The following is a 19085-nucleotide window of genomic DNA, read 5'->3' as shown; positions in this document are numbered from 1 at the left end:
AGCAATGTCATGAGTCTCTAGAGATATGTTAAGAGTGAAGAAATAATGCACGCTAATACATGTACTCTGTCCCTAGCATGTAGTCCGCTGTGGAAACACACAAGGTTAGTTTTACAAGACTGTGTGCGTGTGTGGTTTGTGTCAAATAAAATTGTATAGGGCCGAATACAACAGTAGACTTTACAGTGAAATGCTTACTTACGAGCCCATTCCCAACAATGCAGAGTTACAAAGTAAAACAAATATTTGCTAAATAAAAATGAAATAGTACCACAAAAACAAAGCTATACATACACTGAACAAAAATATAAACTCAACAGGTAACAATTTCAAACATTTTACTGAGTTACAGTTCATGAGAAAATCAGCCATTTTAAATAATTGAATTATGCCCTAATCTATGGATTTCACATGACTGGGAATACAGATCTGCATCCTTTGGTCACAAATACCGTAAATGGGATCACAATGGGCCTCGTCACTGTATTTCTGTGCATTCAAATTTCCAATCGATAAAATGCAACTGTGTTCGTTGTCCGTAACTTATGCCTACCCATACCATTGCCCCACCACCACAGGGCATTCTGTTGACAACGTTGACATCAGCAAGCTGCTTGCCCACATGATGCCATACACGTTTCCTCACAACTTGAGACATCTGTGGCATTGTGTTGTGACAAAACTGCACATTTTAGAGTGGCCTTTCGTCCCCAGCACAAGGTGTACCTGTGTAATGAACATGCTGTTCAGCTTCTTGATATGCCACAACTGTTAAGTGGATGGATTATCTGAGCAAAGGAGAAATGCTCACTAACAGGGATGTAAACAAATTTGTACACATCATTTGAGAGAAATAAGCTTTTTGTGCTTATGGAACATTTCTGGGATATTTTATTTCAGGTCATGAAACATCGGACCCACACTTTACATGTTGCATTTATATTTTAGTTCAGTGTACCAGGAGTACCATTACAGAGTCAATGTGCAGGGGTACGAGGTAGTTGAGGCAATACAGTATGTAGGTAGGAGTCAAAGTAGGAGTCAAAACTAGGCAATCAGGATATATAACAAACAGAGTAGCAACAGCATATGTGAAGAATGTGAAAGTGTGTCTATGTGTGTGTGTGAGAGTGTGTTTTGTGTGTGTGTGTGTACACAGTATGTGTGTTGGACTGTCAGTGTAGTATGTATGAGTAGAGTCTAGTGAGTGTGCATAGAGTCAGTGCAAGAGAGTATGTGCAAAACAATTAAAATAATGAAATAAATCATAAAAACAGGGTCAATGTCAATAGTCCGGGTAGCCATTTGATTAACTAATCAGCAGTTTTATGGCTTGGGATAGAAGCTGTTCAGGTGCCTTTCGGTCCCAAACTTGACGCTCCGGTACCGCTTGACGTACGGCAGAAGAGAGAACAGTCTATGACTTGCGTGGCTGGAGTCTTTGAAACTTTTTAAGGCCTTCCTCTGACAACGCCTGGTATAGAGGTCCTGGATGGCAGGGAATTCGGGCCCAGTGATGTACGTCGGATGTGGCAGGGCTTGCAAACTATCACAGAGGATTATAACGGGAAGCATAGCGGAGCTGCCCAGTGACACGAGCCTACCAGACGAGCTAAATGGCTTCTATGCTCGCTTCGAGGCAAGCAACACTGAACCATGTATGAAAAACAGCTTCTATCTCAAGGCCATCAGACTGTTAAACAGCCACCACTAACATTTAGCGGCCGCTGCCAACATACTGACTCAACTCCAGCCACTTTAAAAATGGGAATTGATGGAAATTATGTAAAAATGTACCACTAGCCACTTTAAACAATGCCACTTAATATAATGTTTACATACCCTACATTACCCATCTCATATGTATATACTGTACTCTATATCATCTACTGCATCTTGCCATCTTTATGTAATACATGTACCACTAGCCACTTTAAACTATGCCACTTTATGTTTACATACCCTACAGTACTCATCTCATATGTATATACCGTACTCTATACCATCTACTGCATCTTGCCATGCCGTTCTGTACCACCACTCATTCATATATCTTTATGTACATATTCTTTATCCCTTTACACTTGTGTGTGTGTATAAGGTAGTAGTTGTGGAATTGTTAGGTTAGATTACTTGTTGGTTATTACTGCATTGTCGGAACTAGAAGCACAAGCATTTCGCTACACTCGCATTAACATCTGCTAACCATGTGTATGTGACTAATAAAATTTGATTTGATTTGAGAGCACCAACTGTTCCAGACGACTGTATGATCGCGCTCTCCGTAGACGATGAGAGTAAGACCTTTAAACAGGTTAACATTTACAAGGCCGCAGGGCCAGACGGATTACCAGGACGCGTACTCAGAGCATGCGCTGACAAGTGTCTTCACTGACATTTGTGTGTGTGTGTGTGTGTGTGTGTGTGTGTGTGTGTGTGTGTGTGTGTGTGTGTGTGTGTGTGTGTGTGTGTGTGTGTGTGTGTGTGTGTGTGTGTGTGTGTGTGTGTGTGTGTGTGTGTAAAACTCTCCTGTAACAAGGCCCTAGTGACACGCCAGCAACCGTTTTCCACCACTGCTGTCGGCTTGGAGGAGAAACACATTTCTCAGGAGATGTGTGTGTGTTTGTCTGTGTACGCGTGTTTGTCTGTGTGATCGTGTGTGTATGTGTGTGTGTGTGTTACGAAAGGGGAACGACGTGAACAAATGTGTCCTTCACCCAGGGTGAGTTTTGAATCTGTAGCGGTGCATACATATTCATCCTGTCATCAAACGCCTGTGGCTGCAGGGAGGGAAGCCTTCAATAATAAAATATTTTCCGCATAAACAACTAGCTACACCTTTCTTCCCTTATGGCATCTGGTAGGCACAATGAAAAAAACTATTTCACAATTACATAGAAACAGTCAATGCAAGACAACAAGTTAGGATTAGGGTTTTTACCCCATTACAGGCATAATTGACTGTAGCTTTAGTGGGGTATATGCATGTCTTTCCAGAGCAGCAGAGAGGAAGACTAGGCTTCCCAAAGATCTGATCTTCCCCTGTTATTTCTGTCCTTCTGTAAACAGATTGCTGATAAGGCCGTCGTGAGCCATGTTTCTTTTTGATGTTTACTTGTCTCTGTGTGTTTATCAGGCTCTGGCAGCCTCCTCCAGACACGGCCCGTTTCCATAGGAATGTGGTGATTCATGTCAGCCTGAGAACTAGACTCCGTGCCGGTGGTTGGTGGTGGTTACCCCAGATAAGAGAGGGGTAAACTAGACTCCGAGCCGGTGGTTGGTGGTTACCCCAGATAAGAGAGGGGTAAACTAGACTCCGAGCCGGTGGTTGGTGGTTACCCCAGATAAGAGAGGGGTAAACTAGACTCCGAGCCGGTGGTTGGTGGTTACCCCAGATAAGAGAGGGGTAAACTAGACTCCGAGCCGGTGGTTACCCCAGATAAGAGAGGGGTAAACTAGACTCCGAGCCGGTGGTTGGTGGTTACCCCAGATAAGAGAGGGGTAAACTAGTCAGACAGAGTTACTGGCAAATATGCATATGCAATAATAATGATGACAGATTTACATTTATTTGAGAATTAGGTTAATTAAAATAAGAAGCGAGATCACGAAGAGATGGGGGAGCAGAGGGACAGAAAAGTGTTCCCTTGTCCCTGTGAAGAGAGAGTGACAGGGATAAAGAATGAGAGCGATAGAGAGAGAAAAGAGAGCAGTTTTATCACGTTGTGAAATCAAGTATGTGAATGAGCTGAATAGTGTGGAATATCATGGTACGGGTTTAACAACAAATTCTCCATAATAGACTGCTGTTGGATCAAAGCCAAAAATGTGTGTGACATCCACTCAACTGTATCGGCATGACCGTGTACTGTTTTTTGATGAAATTCTGGATTTATATATAGATGTTTAATCTTAAATTCGTGTACATCACACTTTCATTATAACACAATCGTTACGCATAAACACAGTCTGAAATGTGTACAGGTGCATGAGGAATGGTGCATTATTATTAGTCTCGATAGATTGGGTTGACAGTGACAATAGGCTGGGAAAATCACACTAACTCTCAATAAATGGCTGCACACTGCCATCTAGTGGTGATGTAGAGGAAACAGCTACCACCGCAGTACCCAGGTCTGTCTGACGTTATGTATGTTAATGTCAGCAGTTATATGGAACAGGTGAGATCAGAATGCATTTTGGCACTCAGATATCAGCATTTCAGGCTTAGATGTTATCAATTAACTAGACACCAGGAGGTGAACTCTCTCTCAGATATGTAGATAGGAAACAGCTGAAGTCAGCAGGGACAAAAGCAAGAATCCTCAATAAGAACGTTAGACAACAAGGCTAATAACCCACGACCTTTCTGACCCCTCATTGACCAATCCTGTCATGACCACTCTTTTGATTGGCTCTGTGTGTATGACCACTGGGCTGCTGACTGAGCTGAATTCAAGTCCACACATCCACTTACAGCCCCACAACCAGATGTTGAGCAGCACAGACATTTTTGGAGGGCCTGCGGGTTGGAAGGGAAAAGTCCACCAATTGCGCTACTGTGGATTGACTGGCACCATATGCTGCTGATTTGAAGGGAACAGTCACAGATAATGGATTAAAGCGATGGGGAGATAGAGAGGGGGTAACATGCCTTATCACTGGCAGCCAGCTGTTAAGACACCCACTCGTCTTAATGCTAAGGAGCTGCCGAAGAACACACAGACACAGCTGAAGATGGAGCAAATTAAAATCAAACCTGGAGTTAAGAAACATAAACTGGGTGGTTCGAGCCCTGAATGCTGATTTGCTGAAAGCCCTGGTATATTAGACCGTATACCACGGGTATGACAAAACATGTATTTTTACCGCTCTAATTACATTGGTAACCAGTTAGAAATAGCAATAAGGCACCTCGGGGGTTTGTGGTACAGTTGAAATCAGAAGTTTACATACACTTGGTTAGAGTCACTAAAACTAGTTTTTCAACCACACCACACATTTCTTGTTGACAAACTATAGTTTTGGCAAGTCAGTTAGGACATCTACTTTGTGCATGACAAGTAATTTTTCCAACAATTGTTTACAGACAGATTATTTCACTTATAATTCACAGTACCACAATTCCAGTGGGTCAGAAGTTTACATACACTAAATTGACTGTGCTTAATCAGCTTGGAAAATTCCAGAAGATTATGTCATGGCTCTAGAAGCTTCTGATAGGCTAATTGACATCATTTGAGTCAATTGGAGGTGTACCTGTGGATGTATTTCAAGGCCAACCTTCAAACTCAGTGCCTCTTTGCTTGACATCATGGGAAAATCAAAAGAAATCAGCCAAGACCTCAGACAAAAAATTGTAGACCTACACAAGTCTGGTTCATCCTTGGGAGCAATTTCCAAATGCCTGAAGGTACCACGTTCATCTGTACAAGCAATAGTACCCAAGTATAAAAATCATGGGACCACGCAGCCTTCATATCGCTCAGGAAGGAGACGCATTCTGTCTCCTAGAGATTAACGTACTTTGGGGCGAAAAGTGCAAATCAATCCCAGAACAACAGCAAAGGACCTTGTGAAGATGCTGGAGGAAACGGGTACAAAAGTACCTATATCCACAGTAAAACGATTCCTATATTGACATAACCTGAAAGGCCGCTCAGCAAGGAAGAACCCACTGCTCCAAAACCGCCATAAAAAAGCTAGACTACGGTTTGCAACTGCACATGGGGACAAAGATCGTACTTTTTGGAGAAATGTCCTCTGATCCGATGAAACAAAAATAGAAATATTTGGCCATAATGACCATTATGTTTGGAGGAAAAAGGGGGAGACTTGCAAGCCGAAGAAAAACATCCCACCCGTGAAGCACGGGGGTGGCAGCATCATGTTCTGAGGGTGCTTTGCTGCAGGAGGGACTGGTGCACTTCACAAAATAGCTGGCATCATGAGGCAGAAAAATTGTGTGGATATATTGAAACAACTTCTCAAGACATCAGTCAGGAAGTTAAAGCTTGGTCACAAACGGGTCTTCCAAATGGACAATGACCCAAAGCATACTTCCAAAGTTGTGGCAAAATGGCTTAAGGACAACAAGTCAAGGTATTGGAGTAGCCATCACAAAGCCCTGACCTCAATCCTATAGAACATTTGTGGGCAGAACTGAAAAAGTGTGTGCGAGCAAGGAGGCCTACAAACCTGACTCAGTTACACCAGCTCTGTCAGGAGGAATGGGCCAAAATTCACCCAACTTATTGTGGGAAGCTTGTGGAAGGCTACCCGAAATGTTTGACCCAAGTCAAACAATTTAAAGGCAATTCTACCAAATACTAATTGAGTGCATGTACACTTCTGACCCACTGGGAATGTGATGAAAGAAATAAAAACTGAAATAATTCTCTACTATTACTCTGACATTTCACATTCTTAAAATAAAGTGGTGATCCTGACCTAAGACAGGGAATCTTTACTAGGATTAAATGTCAGGATTTATGATAAACTGAGTTTAAATGTATTTGGCTAAGGTGTATGTGAAATTCCAACTTCAACTGTATATAGCCAATATACCACGGCTAAGTGCTGTATCTAGGAACTCAGGGCTGTTAAGTACGACACAACACAAAGGCATGATATATTGGCCATATAAATAAAATGTTATTTGTCACATACATGCGTTTAGCAGATGTTATTGCGGGTGTAGCGAAATGCTTGTGTTTCTAGCTCCAACAGTTTAGTGATATCTAACAATTTCACAACAAATACCTAATACACACACATCTAAAGTAAAGGAATGGAATTAAGAACATATAAATACTGGGCGAGCAATGTCAGAGCGGCATAAAATAAGATACAGTAGAATAGTATAGGACACAGTATATACATGTGAGATGAGTAATGCAAAATATGTAAACATTATTAAAGTGACTAGTGTTCTATTATTAAAGTGGCCAGTGATTGGATGTACCACACCCCCTCGTGCCTTATTGCTTAATTAACCTACTTCAGACATACAGGCAGAGTATGTCTTTATGTACAATAACCAGACAGTTATTATTAGAAATAAAGAAGGAAGCTGCATTCATACAATGCTTACTAGTCCTATTCCCAGTAGTTTGCGATGTTGATCTCCGTATGCCAACTGCTTATATAAATCGGCAGAAAAAAATACTGTAATTGCCAAGAGGCCGCTGATCAATGTCCATCAACTGAGCAGATAATGAACGGATAATGAATAGTTAGTGTGCTGCGATGTCTCTTAAAGTGAATGTGCTGTATTTAATTGATGCTGCGGTGTCCCTTATGCTATAATTAATGTCTAATTAATGCATGGTTAATATGTGTAGAGTCCCTTACTCTCAGAACGTCAATCAGCACAATTGAAAATACGTTCCTTCAGACCGGAGTTCAACAGGCCACAACATAGTCGTTCAGATAGAAATAGATGTAGAACAAACATACCGGTCTCTGACATGTACAACAAGGAATCACGTCCACTCTTTTCATTACACTTCCATCTACAATGTTCGCCTACTGAACATAGCCCTGAACTCACCATCTCTTTAAAGGCGTTCTCAATGGCTCCCATCACCATGCTCTCGTGATGGATCTTCTTCTCTGTGAAGAACCTGGTGAGCGGGGGGTGGCTGGGGGAGCCGGGGGCCCCTGCAGCCCCCCGCAGGGAGGCGGCCCTGGTGATGCCCCGGTGGGTGGTGGGGGTGAGGTGGTAGTTGGTGGGCTCTTCCCCCTGGATGATAGGGGCCAGCTGGGCCGGGTTCCTCAGGACATCCAGGACCTCCTGGAGGTGTTCTATGATGTGGTGCTGGAGCAGCTTAGATGCCACCACCGCTGCCCCTGAGCCCGCGTGGCCGTCAAACAGACCCCAGTAGTGGAAGGTCAGTCCGGGCTCCACGTCCTGGACACACACACACACACACACACACACACACACACAGTATTTCAGAAGGAAACAGATATTGCCCAAGCACGAACACATACTGTTTTTTTCTTTTTCTGTGGTAGACCTGAAAACTGCAGCACACACAGAGGAAGCGTGTGTACATCTCAGAGACCATCAAATATACATATATTCCTGTGTGGTCCGGCATGCACAGACACACACAGGAATTTAAGTAGAACAAAACAAACCACATGTATACAAATACATCACTTGACTTCATGTACCTAAAACACTTTCATATCCCACTGTAGCTGCAAAACTATTGTTTGCAAGCAGTCTGCAGTATATAACATAGAGCATGCCAAAAACAGTACACCATGCTTGGTATTATTTCACTGTCTGATGAAGTGATTAAATGGGGCACTTGTGTAGGTGTATATTGGTGTAGGCTTTGAGTGGGCCTGAGTAGGGCGGGTTGAGAGGGACAGGAGGCTAGACTTACAGAGGAGGTAGATACTGCAGCTCTGGAACCAACCCTGGTCATCTACAGGCCCACATCTACTAGTCTACAGCTCTGGAACTAACCCTGGTCATCTACAGGCCCACATCTACTAGTCTACAGCTCTGGAACTAACCCTGGTCATCTACAGACCCACATCTACTAGTCTACAGCTCTGGAACTAACCCTGGTCATCTACAGGCCCACAACTACTAGTCTACAGCTCTGGAACTAACCCTGGTCATCTACAGGCACACATCTACTAGTCTACAGCTCTGGAACCAACCCTGGTCATCTACAGGCACACAGCTACTAGTCTACAGCTCTGGAACTAACCCTGGTCATCTACAGGCCCACAACTACTAGTCTACAGCTCTGGAACTAACCCTGGTCATCTACAGGAACACAGCTACTAGTCTACAGCTCTGGAACCAACCCTGGTCATCTACAGGAACACAGCTACTAGTCTACAGCTCTGGAACTAACCCTGGTCATCTACAGGAACACATCTACTAGTCTACAGCTCTGGAACCAACCCTGGTCATATACAGGCACACAACTACTAGTCTACAGCTCTGGAACTAACCCTGGTCATCTACAGGAACACATCTACTAGTCTACAGCTCTGGAACCAACCCTGGTCATCTACAGGCACACAACTACTAGTCTGCAGCTCTGGAACCAACCCTGGTCCTGGTCATCTACAGGAACACAACTACTAGTCTGCAGCTCTGGAACCAACCCTGGTCCTGGTCATCTACAGGAACACAACTACTAGTCTGCAACTCTGGAACTAACCCTGGTCATCTACAGGAACACATCTACTAGTCTGCAGCTCTGGAACCAACCCTGGTCATCTACAGGAACACATCTACTAGTCTGCAGCTCTGGAACTAACCCTGGTCATCTACAGGCACACAACTACTAGTCTGCAGCTCTGGAACTGACCCTGGTCATCTACAGGAACACAACTACTAGTCTGCAGCTCTGGAACCAACCCTGGTCCTGGTCATCTACAGGCCCACATCTACTAGTCTGCAGCTCTGGAACTAACCCTGGTCATCTACAGGAACACATCTACTAGTCTGCAGCTCTGGAACTAACCCTGGTCATCTACAGGCACACAACTACTAGTCTGCAGCTCTAGAACCAACCCTGGTCATCTACAGGAACACATCTACTAGTCTGCAGCTCTGGAACTAACCCTGGTCCTGGTCATCTACAGGAACACAACTACTAGTCTGCAGCTCTGGAACCAACCCTGGTCATCTACAGGAACACAACTACTAGTCTGCAGCTCTGGAACCAACCCTGGTCATCTACAGGAACACATCTACTAGTCTGCAGCTCTGGAACCAACCCTGGTCATCTACAGGAACACATCTACTAGTCTGCAGCTCTGGAACTAACCCTGGTAATCTACAGGAACACATCTACTAGTCTGCAGCTCTGGAACCAACCCTGGTCATCTACAGAAACACAACTACTAGTCTGCAGCTCTGGAACCAACCCTGGTCATCTACAGGCACACAACTACTAGTCTGCAGCTCTGGAACTAACCCTGGTCATCTACAGGAACACATCTACTAGTCTGCAGCTCTGGAACTAACCCTGGTCATCTACAGGCACACATCTACTAGTCTGCAGCTCTGGAACTAACCCTGGTCATCTACAGGAACACATCTACTAGTCTGCAGCTCTGGAACTAACCCTGGTCATCTACAGGAACACAACTACTAGTCTGCAGCTCTGGAACCAACCCTGGTCCTGGTTATCTACAGGAACACATCTACTAGTCTGCAGCTCTGGAACCAACCCTGGTCCTGGTCATCTACAGGAACACAACTACTAGTCTGCAGCTCTGGAACCAACCCTGGTCCTGGTCACCTACAGGAACACAACTACTAGTCGGCAGCTCTGGAACTAACCCTGGTCATCTACAGGCACACAACTACTAGTCTGCAGCTCTGGAACCAACCCTGGTCATCTACAGGAACACATCTACTAGTCTGCAGCTCTGGAACCAACCCTGGTCATCTACAGGAACACATCTACTAGTCTGCAGCTCTGGAACCAACCCTGGTCCTGGTCATCTACAGGAACACAACTACTAGTCTGCAGCTCTGGAACCAACCCTGGTCATCTACAGGAACACATCTACTAGTCTGCAGCTCTGGAACCAACCCTGGTCATCTACAGGAACACATCTACTAGTCTGCAGCTCTGGAACTAACCCTGGTCATCTACAGGAACACAACTACTAGTCTGCAGCTCTGGAACCAACCCTGGTCATCTACAGGAACACATCTACTAGTCTGCAGCTCTGGAACCAACCCTGGTCATCTACAGGAACACAGCTACTAGTCTGCAGCTCTGGAACCAACCCTGGTCATCTACAGGAACACATCTACTAGTCTGCAGCTCTGGAACTAACCCTGGTCCTGGTCATCTACAGAAACACAACTACTAGTCTGCAGCTCTGGAACCAACCCTGGTCATCTACAGGAACACATCTACTAGTCTGCAGCTCTGGAACTAACCCTGGTCATCTACAGGAACACAGCTACTAGTCTGCAGCTCTGGAACCAACCCTGGTCCTGGTCATCTACAGAAACACAACTACTAGTCTGCAGCTCTGGAACCAACCCTGGTCATCTACAGGAATACATCTACTAGTCTGCAGCTCTGGAACTAACCCTGGTCATCTACAGGAACACAGCTACTAGTCTGCAGCTCTGGAACCAACCCTGGTCATCTACAGGAACACAGCTACTAGTCTGCAGTCTTTTGTTCCCGTCCATCACCTACACTCCCCTTTCAGCTAACCATAATTTTGCAGATTAGTTGACATGGTCAAGTGTGTTAGCGCTGGGCTGGAATGGCAGTCTTCACATCCTGTGTGTTAGTGCTGGAATATCACAACCCTGCACACCGCACCCTGCAGCTCGCTCTAGAACCAGGACCTCCTCCGGGTGGTAGGGGGCCTGTTGGAGGTGGAGTTGCCCCCGGCACTGGGTCTACTCGTCACCACCACCACCTCACAGCACGCTTGGTCTTCGTTCAGATGGCTCTTCCCCGAGGCCACTGCTGTAGCTGGAAGGCAGTGGACTGTAGCCTCATTTCACCTTGCTTACCAGGCTTATATGTCAGGCTGGATAAGAGACTATGGATGATGTGAGGCCGAGGAATAGAAGAGTATACAGGTCCTGATGTGATAGAATGAGAGGGAAGGCCCCAGGGTGTTAGACTACATCTGGAAAGGGGGAGGGGCTACTCACAGCGTTCTCCCTGAGCCCCAGCCCCTCTCCATTGGGCAGAGAGGACCTCCTCCGGGTGGTAGGGGGCCTGTTGGAGGTGGAGTTGCCCCCGGCACTGGGTCTACTCGTCACCACCACCACCTCACAGCACGCTTGGTCTTCGTTCAGATGGCTCTTCCCCGCGTTGATCACCCTGTGGGAGAGAGAGGCCAATGGGAAGCAGACACACATTCATTTCTCTCGTAAAGTAAGGGCAGCAGGTACATCTGAACCAGTGGATACTTTATGTAAACAAACAATTCATACAATGCAACAATAAATGAGCAAGAATTGGCGGGAGGAAGCTGAGCGCATTCTGGAGAGCTGAGCACCTGATTTCTGGAGAGAGACGTGCCATGTCTTCGCCACACACCTCTCCCCTTCTTGCCTCAACATTTTAAATTACACTTCAAGACACATTATCTTCAAAAACATTTCAGTGGTCACAGTGGTCACCAACCAGTCCATCACGGTCGACTGGTCGTTCTCCAAGGCATTCCTAGTCGATCACCAAACATTTCTGTAAAAACCCAACAATAATGCCTTGCATTCCTATATATTCTTTATTTTTTCATTTCATGTTGTTGGCGGTAGGTGCACTTGATTCAGTAGCCCTAGTGCCGGGAAGGCAACGTGTTCCCATTTTGAACGATTTCATGTGTGAAGGTAAAACTCCACCTACCCGGCAGGACCAGAGAGCAAATCAAGTGCACCTATAGGCCTACCGCTGGCCAATCAGATAGCTCAGATCACCATGTCTGCAGTTTCCTCGAGCCATGGACTGTAAAAATAAGCTTTGAACGCACAGCAAAGTTGATACTGTGATATTACAAAACCACGACTAGAGACTCAATGAATACAGCAAAGGGCTGCTGTTTTTATGAGTAAGTTCATGTGTAAGTTGTTATTCAGCACTGTCAACACTTTGTTCAACACTTTTAAAAGCCATAAAATATGCCTTCTCCCTACTTCCACTCACGCCACAACCAGCACTGCAGCTGTAATGAATGAATATAGCAAACTCTTCCGATAATCCTGCTTTGCTACTATTATTAGCTTGTGTCTGTTAATATCAAGGAATATTTCACTTTCTCTGGTCATAGGAGTAGCAACATGAATTGGTGCATGAGGCAGAAATAATGCAGTGAGACTTGAATTTCACCAACAGTAGAGGGAGAGCGGAGAGATGGTGAGTCAGGTGAGAGGCAGCCTCACAGCTGCTCCCTCCCCTCAAACTGACCATCAGATGCAGGCCATCAGTCCAGAAAAAAGTACATTATAATTATATATTTATATATGTTGCTATATATATATATATATATATATATATATATATATATATATACACACACATACATACACACACACACACAGAGTTGAAATCGGAAGTTTACATACACTTAGGTTGGAGTGATTAAAACTAGTTTTTCAATTTCTTGTTAACAAACAATAGTTTTGGCAAGTCGGTTAGAACATCTTCTTTGTGCAGGACACAAGTAATTTTTCCAACAATTGTTTACAGATAGATTATTTCACATATAATTCAATGTATCACAATTCCAGTGGGACTGTGCCTTTAAATAGCTTGGAAATTTCCATAAAATTATGTCATGGCTTTAGAAGCTTCTGATAGGCTAATTGACATCATTTGAGTCAATTGGAGGTGTACCTGTGGATGTATTTCAAGGCCTACCTTCAAACTCAGTGCCTCGTTGCTTGACATCATTGAAAAATCAAAAGAAATCAGCCAAGACCTCAGAAAGAAAATTGTAGACCACAAGTCTGGTTCATCCTTGGGAGCAATTTCCAAATGCCTGAAGGTACCACGTTCATCTGTACAAACAATATCACTCAAGTATAAACACCATGGGACCACACAGACGTCATACCGCTTAGGAAGGAGTTCTGTCTCCTAGAGATGAATGTACTTCGGTGCAAAATGTGCAAATCAATCCAAGAACAACAGCAAAGGACCTTTTGAAGATGTTGGGGGAAAAAGGTACAAAAGTATCTATATCCACAGTAAAACAAGTCCTATATCGACATAACCTGAAAGAACGCTCAGCAAGGAAGAAGCCACTGCTCCAAAACCTCCATAAAAAAGCTAGACTACGTTTTGCAACTGTACATGGAGACAAAGATCGTACTTTTTGGAGAAATGTCTCTGGTCTGATGAAACAAAAATAGAAATGTTTGGCCATCGTTATGTTTGGAGGAAAAAGGGGGAGCCTTGCAAGCCGAAGAACACCATCCCAACCGTGAAGCACGGGGGTGGCAGCATCATGTTCTGGGGGTGCTTTGCTGCAGGAGGGACTGGTGCACTTCACAAAATAGATGACACCATGAGGCAGGAAGATGATGTGGATATATTGAAGCAACATCTCAAGACATCAGGAAGTTAAAGCTTGGTCACAAATGGGTCTTCCAAATGGACAATGACCCCAAGCATACTTCCAAAGTTGAGGCAAAATGGCTTAAGGACAATCAAGTCAAGGTATTGGAGTTGCCATCACAAAGCCCTGACCTCAATCCTGTAGAACATTTGTGGGCAGAACTGAAAAGGCGTGTGCGAGCAAGGAGGCCTACAAACCTGACTCAGTTACACCAGCTCTGTCAGGAGGAATGGGCCAAAATTCACCCAACTTATTGTGGGAAACTTGTGGAAGGCTACCTGAAATGTTTGACCCAAGTCAAACAATTTAAAGGCAATGCTACCAAATACTAATTGAGTGCATGTATACTTCTGACCCACTGGGAATGTGATGAAATAAATAAAAGCTGAAATCAATCACTCTACTATTATTCTGACATTTCACATTCTTAAAATAAAGTGGTGATTCTAACTGACCTAAGACAGGGAATTCTTACTAGGATGAAATGTCAGGAATTGTGAAAAACTGAATTTAAATGTATTTGGCTAAGGTGTATGTAAACTTCCGACTTCAACTGCATGTTCACTCAGCTGTGCCTCACAAGTAATACAACAAATGTTCTATACCAGTGTAATCATATACCTAAAATGTTTAAATATATTTTCTAAATGGTCTGAGAAGAACAATGTCTGCAGGGCAATTCAAGCATAGCCAATATGCAGTGATAATGTATTGGGCCTATAGCCTACTGCACAAACCTAATTGCTACAGAACTGTTTTTAGTTGGTGAATGTTGCATAGGCTTACGTTTAAATATGGTTTAAAAAAAAAAAAAATCGGAGCAGTACATCTCAGCTTGCATTTTGACTCCGAAAGTGATCTGGACTCAGAAAAGGTTGGTGACCGCTGTTAAGGTGCTTTTCACTGACAGCCGCAACTCAATCAGCTAGGCCTACTGCCACGCACGCTGCCCAAATTGCAGGCTTTCCAATGCCTAAGCACTTGTGATTTGAAATAATCCACAGCAACAAAAAAAATTACAGAAGCTAATGATCCTCTGTGACTAAGTCATGCTCTCTGTTAAAGTATTTTCAAATGGTTTTATTTGGACAGCAGTAATTATATAATTTTGGCAAAACATAAATTTACTTTAGGGGAAGCCAGCATCCAAACTGCACAACCATCAACTTTCCTTTCCTTTCTAAAACCAGAGATCTGTAGGGTATGTAATGACAAGATGCTCATGTCTCCGCCCTAACAATGGGAGGCATTGTTCTAAAGGCGCGAAGGCAGGCGACAAGCTTAGGTCTGCATATTATGCCCATAGAAACACATTAGGCTTATTCTGGACAGATTTTGGTGAGAGTGAGCCCTCTCGCTTCCTCTTCCTCTCTGCTAAAACTCTTTTACCGGAGAGAACAGCACAGCGAGCGAAACAGTGCCCCTCTGTCTCAGTATGTGTAGACCATGTATCTGATGCGGTCTGGCCAGAAATAGTATGACATTCCATCCTCTATTTGTCCAGACAGCATCAGATACATGGTCTACACATACTGAGACAGAGGGGCGCTGTTTCGCTTACTCAGCTGCTTTATCTGAGAGTGATGTGTCTTTCTGGTGTAGGCATGGATGGGCTTTTCCTTTGGCATAGACATGGGTGGGCCTCCCTTCTCAGATTGAGCAAAAATAAAATACATTGTTATTAAGATGTCTTCAATAATATTGTGGATAATCATGCTCCGTTCAAAAAATGAAAGGTTGAAGGGATGCCTGGTACACTCCGGCATTATCAGAAGAAGTCTTTCATAAAAGAGATGATGCTTGGGTCAAGGCCAGGAACACAGGGTTAGGCCGGACTCGCAAGCTTTTAAGCAACTGAGGAATCATTGTGTAAGACAAATCAGAAAGGCTACATCTGATTATTATGTAACCGTTCTTTCAGATTGTAATGGGAACCCGGCTATATTCTGGAAAACTGTCAAATCACAAAAAAAGCGTTCTACTTCCTCCTCTTTGCCACAACAAATAAATTCAGACACTGGCCTCATTACAGGAAAAATGCCATCATTGATGCTTTTAAAGAACATTTTATTTCAGCAGGCTCTCTCTTTGAAAGAACTTCTATGCCAATTCACAATGATATTGGGCTGGAAGCTGATCGGGGAAGCCTACTGAATGATAAGAGAAATTAGTCAAACCTTTTCTTTTAGGCTATTTACAGAAAATAAGTTCTGGACGCTTTGCTACAGCAATAGACAACAAGAAATCCACAGGGGCCGACTAATTGGATCCCGGTCTGCTTAAGTGTGCAGCGCCCATCATTGTTTGCTTAATAACCCAGATGTTTTATTTAACGTTGTTATCAAGAAAAATTCCAAAAGTATGGAAATCAGCTCTTCTTGCCACTCCATAAGGACGGGATAGTAGTGATCTTAATAATTAATCGCTACATTTCAAGGCTTCCTTGTCTAGCTAAGATTCTTGAATTCTTAGTAAATGCACAACTTTACTCTTTTTTAATCTGAGAAATGTATTTTCAATGTAAACCAATCAGGGCATTGCACTATTCCAGCAACCACTTTAGCTGTTAATGATCTTGTCAATGCTTCAGACACTAAAATGAAATGTGCTACTTTGCTTGTGGACCTGTCAAAAGCTTTTGATACTGTTGATCATGCTATTTTATTGAATAAGTTGTCCTCCATAGGCCTGAGCTTTGACGGCAGTTAATGGTTTCATGATTATCTTAGTGACAGAACTCAGGCTATCGGGATCGGAATTTCCCCGACGGCGTCCCTTGCGTTTACGGACATATTCAATCTCTACCTATCCCAGTCTGCTGTCCCCACATGTTTCAAGATGTTCACCATTGTTCCTGTACCCAAGAAAGCAAGGTAACTGAATTAAATGACTATCGCCCCGTAGCACTCACTTATGTCATCATGAAGTGCTTTGAGAGACTAGTCATGATCTTATCACCTCTACCTTTCCTGACACCCTAGACCCACTTCAATTTGCTTACCGCCCCAATGGACTATGCAATCGCATTGCACACTGCCCTATCCCATCTGGACAAGAGGAATACCTATGTTAGAATGCTTTTCATTGACTATAGCTCAGCATTCAACACCATGGTACCCTCCAAGCTCATCATTAAGCTTGAGGCCCTGGGTCTGAACCCCGCCCTGTGCAACTGGGTCCTGGACTTCCTGACAGGCCGCCCCCAGGAGGTGAAGGTAGGAAAACAACACCTCCACTTCACTGATCCTCAACACTGGGGCCCCACATGGATGCGTGCTTAGCCCCTCCTGTACTCCCTGCCTTCCTGGACACTTACTTCACCCGAAGTCACAGGAAGACCAAAAAGATAATCTAGGACTACAACCACCCGAGCCACTGCATGTTGACCCCGCTATCATCCAGAAGGCGAGGTCAGTACAGGTGCATCAAAGCTGGGACCGAGAGACTGAACAACAGCTTTTATCTCAAGGCCATCAGACTGTTAAATAGCCATCACTAGCACAGAGGCTGCTGCCCTATATACATAGACTTGAAATCGTCACTGGTCACTTTAATAATGGAACACTAGTAACTTTAATGTTTACATATTTTGCATTACACATCTCATATGTATATACTGTATTCCATCCTATTCTACTGTATCTTCATCTATGCCGCTCTGACATTGCTAGCACAAATATTGATATAGTCTTAATTCCATTCCTTTAGATTTATTTGTGTGTATTGTTAGATATCTAACAAGTAATATTACTGCACCGTTGGAGCTGGAAACACAAGCGTTTCGCTACACCCGCAATAACATCTGCTAAACACGTGTGGCAAATAAAACTTGATTTGATTGGGAGAAACTCCCCAATCAAAGACTCGCTGCTGTAATCACTGCCAAAGGTGCTTCAACAAAGTACTGAATAAAGGGTCTGAATACTTACGTAAATGTGCTATTTCAGTTTTTTATAAATTAACAAACATTTCTACAAACCTGTTTTTGCTTTCTCAATATTGGGTATTGTGTGTAGATTGATAAAACAATTTAATACGTTTTAAAATAAGGCTGTAACGTAACACAGTGTGGAAAAAGTCAAGGGGTCTGAATACTTTCCAAACATGTTCCTGCATATATATATACACTTAGGCATTTGGATCGATATGGATTTGACATTTAAAAAACAAATGACTGGTTAAGAAGCTAAGATTTAAATTTGGCTTTTTCTACACAAACATATTGTGCCTCTCTCTAAGCAGTAGTAAACAGATTATTCAATCAACCTTTTTATCTGTTCTTGATTATGGTGATATTATTTATCAAAGTGCAGCTGTTACTCTTAAACCATTGGATGCCATCTACCATTGTGCCTTTGTTACACGTAACAGTTTTGATCCTCACTACTGCATCAAAAGGTTGGCTGGACTTCGCTAAAGACCCGCAGATCACCACATTACTCCTTTTTGTTTACAAGGCCCTACTTCATAAACTAACCAATTCCGTCTTAGCTAACTTTGCTGTCGAGTAGATACACCCGAGTTGCCTAACCCTTTCACAGGATTGGTTAACTCGAGGTTCCTAGGGTCTCCATTGAGCTAGGTAAAGCTGCTTTTAGTTTTAATGCACCATATTTTTGTAAACAAAATTCAAAGTACATTTCATCTTGATGTTCTGGTACCGTTCGGGCAATTTAAAGCATTGATTGGGGACTTATTTGTGGAGGAATGTAACAGTTTTTCTAGTTGATTTGTGATGGTTTTGTTTGTACTTCCCATGACTGTTTTTGTATTGTAATGTGTGTGTGTGTGTGTGTGTGTATGTAAACTCAGCAAAAAAAGAAACGTCTCTTTTTCAGGACCCTGTCTTTCAAAGATCATTCATAAAAACTCAAATAACTTCACAGATCTTCATTGTAAAGGGTTTAAACACCATTAACATGCTTGTTCAATGAACCATAAACAATTCATAAACATGCACCTGTGGAACGGTCGTTAAGACATTAACAGCTTACAGACGG

General features: G+C 43.4%; 1 protein-coding gene across 1 annotated transcript in view; it reads right to left on the bottom strand.

The window, feature by feature from the left end:
* LOC139578266 (protein phosphatase 1H-like) overlaps positions 1-19085 on the bottom strand; it is a 51183-nt gene that overhangs the window by 20392 nt on the left and 11706 nt on the right. Inside the window, exons 2-3 of the mRNA XM_071405657.1 lie at positions 11675-11846; positions 7553-7912 (exon numbers count right to left, since the gene is read on the bottom strand). Of these exons, the coding sequence (XP_071261758.1) occupies positions 7553-7912; positions 11675-11846 (532 nt within the window). The remainder of the gene's footprint in view (positions 1-7552; positions 7913-11674; positions 11847-19085) is intronic.

Source organism: Salvelinus alpinus, chromosome 6, assembly GCF_045679555.1.
Source record: "Salvelinus alpinus chromosome 6, SLU_Salpinus.1, whole genome shotgun sequence".
In the NCBI taxonomy this organism is placed as follows: domain Eukaryota; kingdom Metazoa; phylum Chordata; class Actinopteri; order Salmoniformes; family Salmonidae; genus Salvelinus; species Salvelinus alpinus.
Note: the sequence above shows the minus strand (reverse complement) of the source record. Positions and strands in the feature narration are given on the sequence as shown.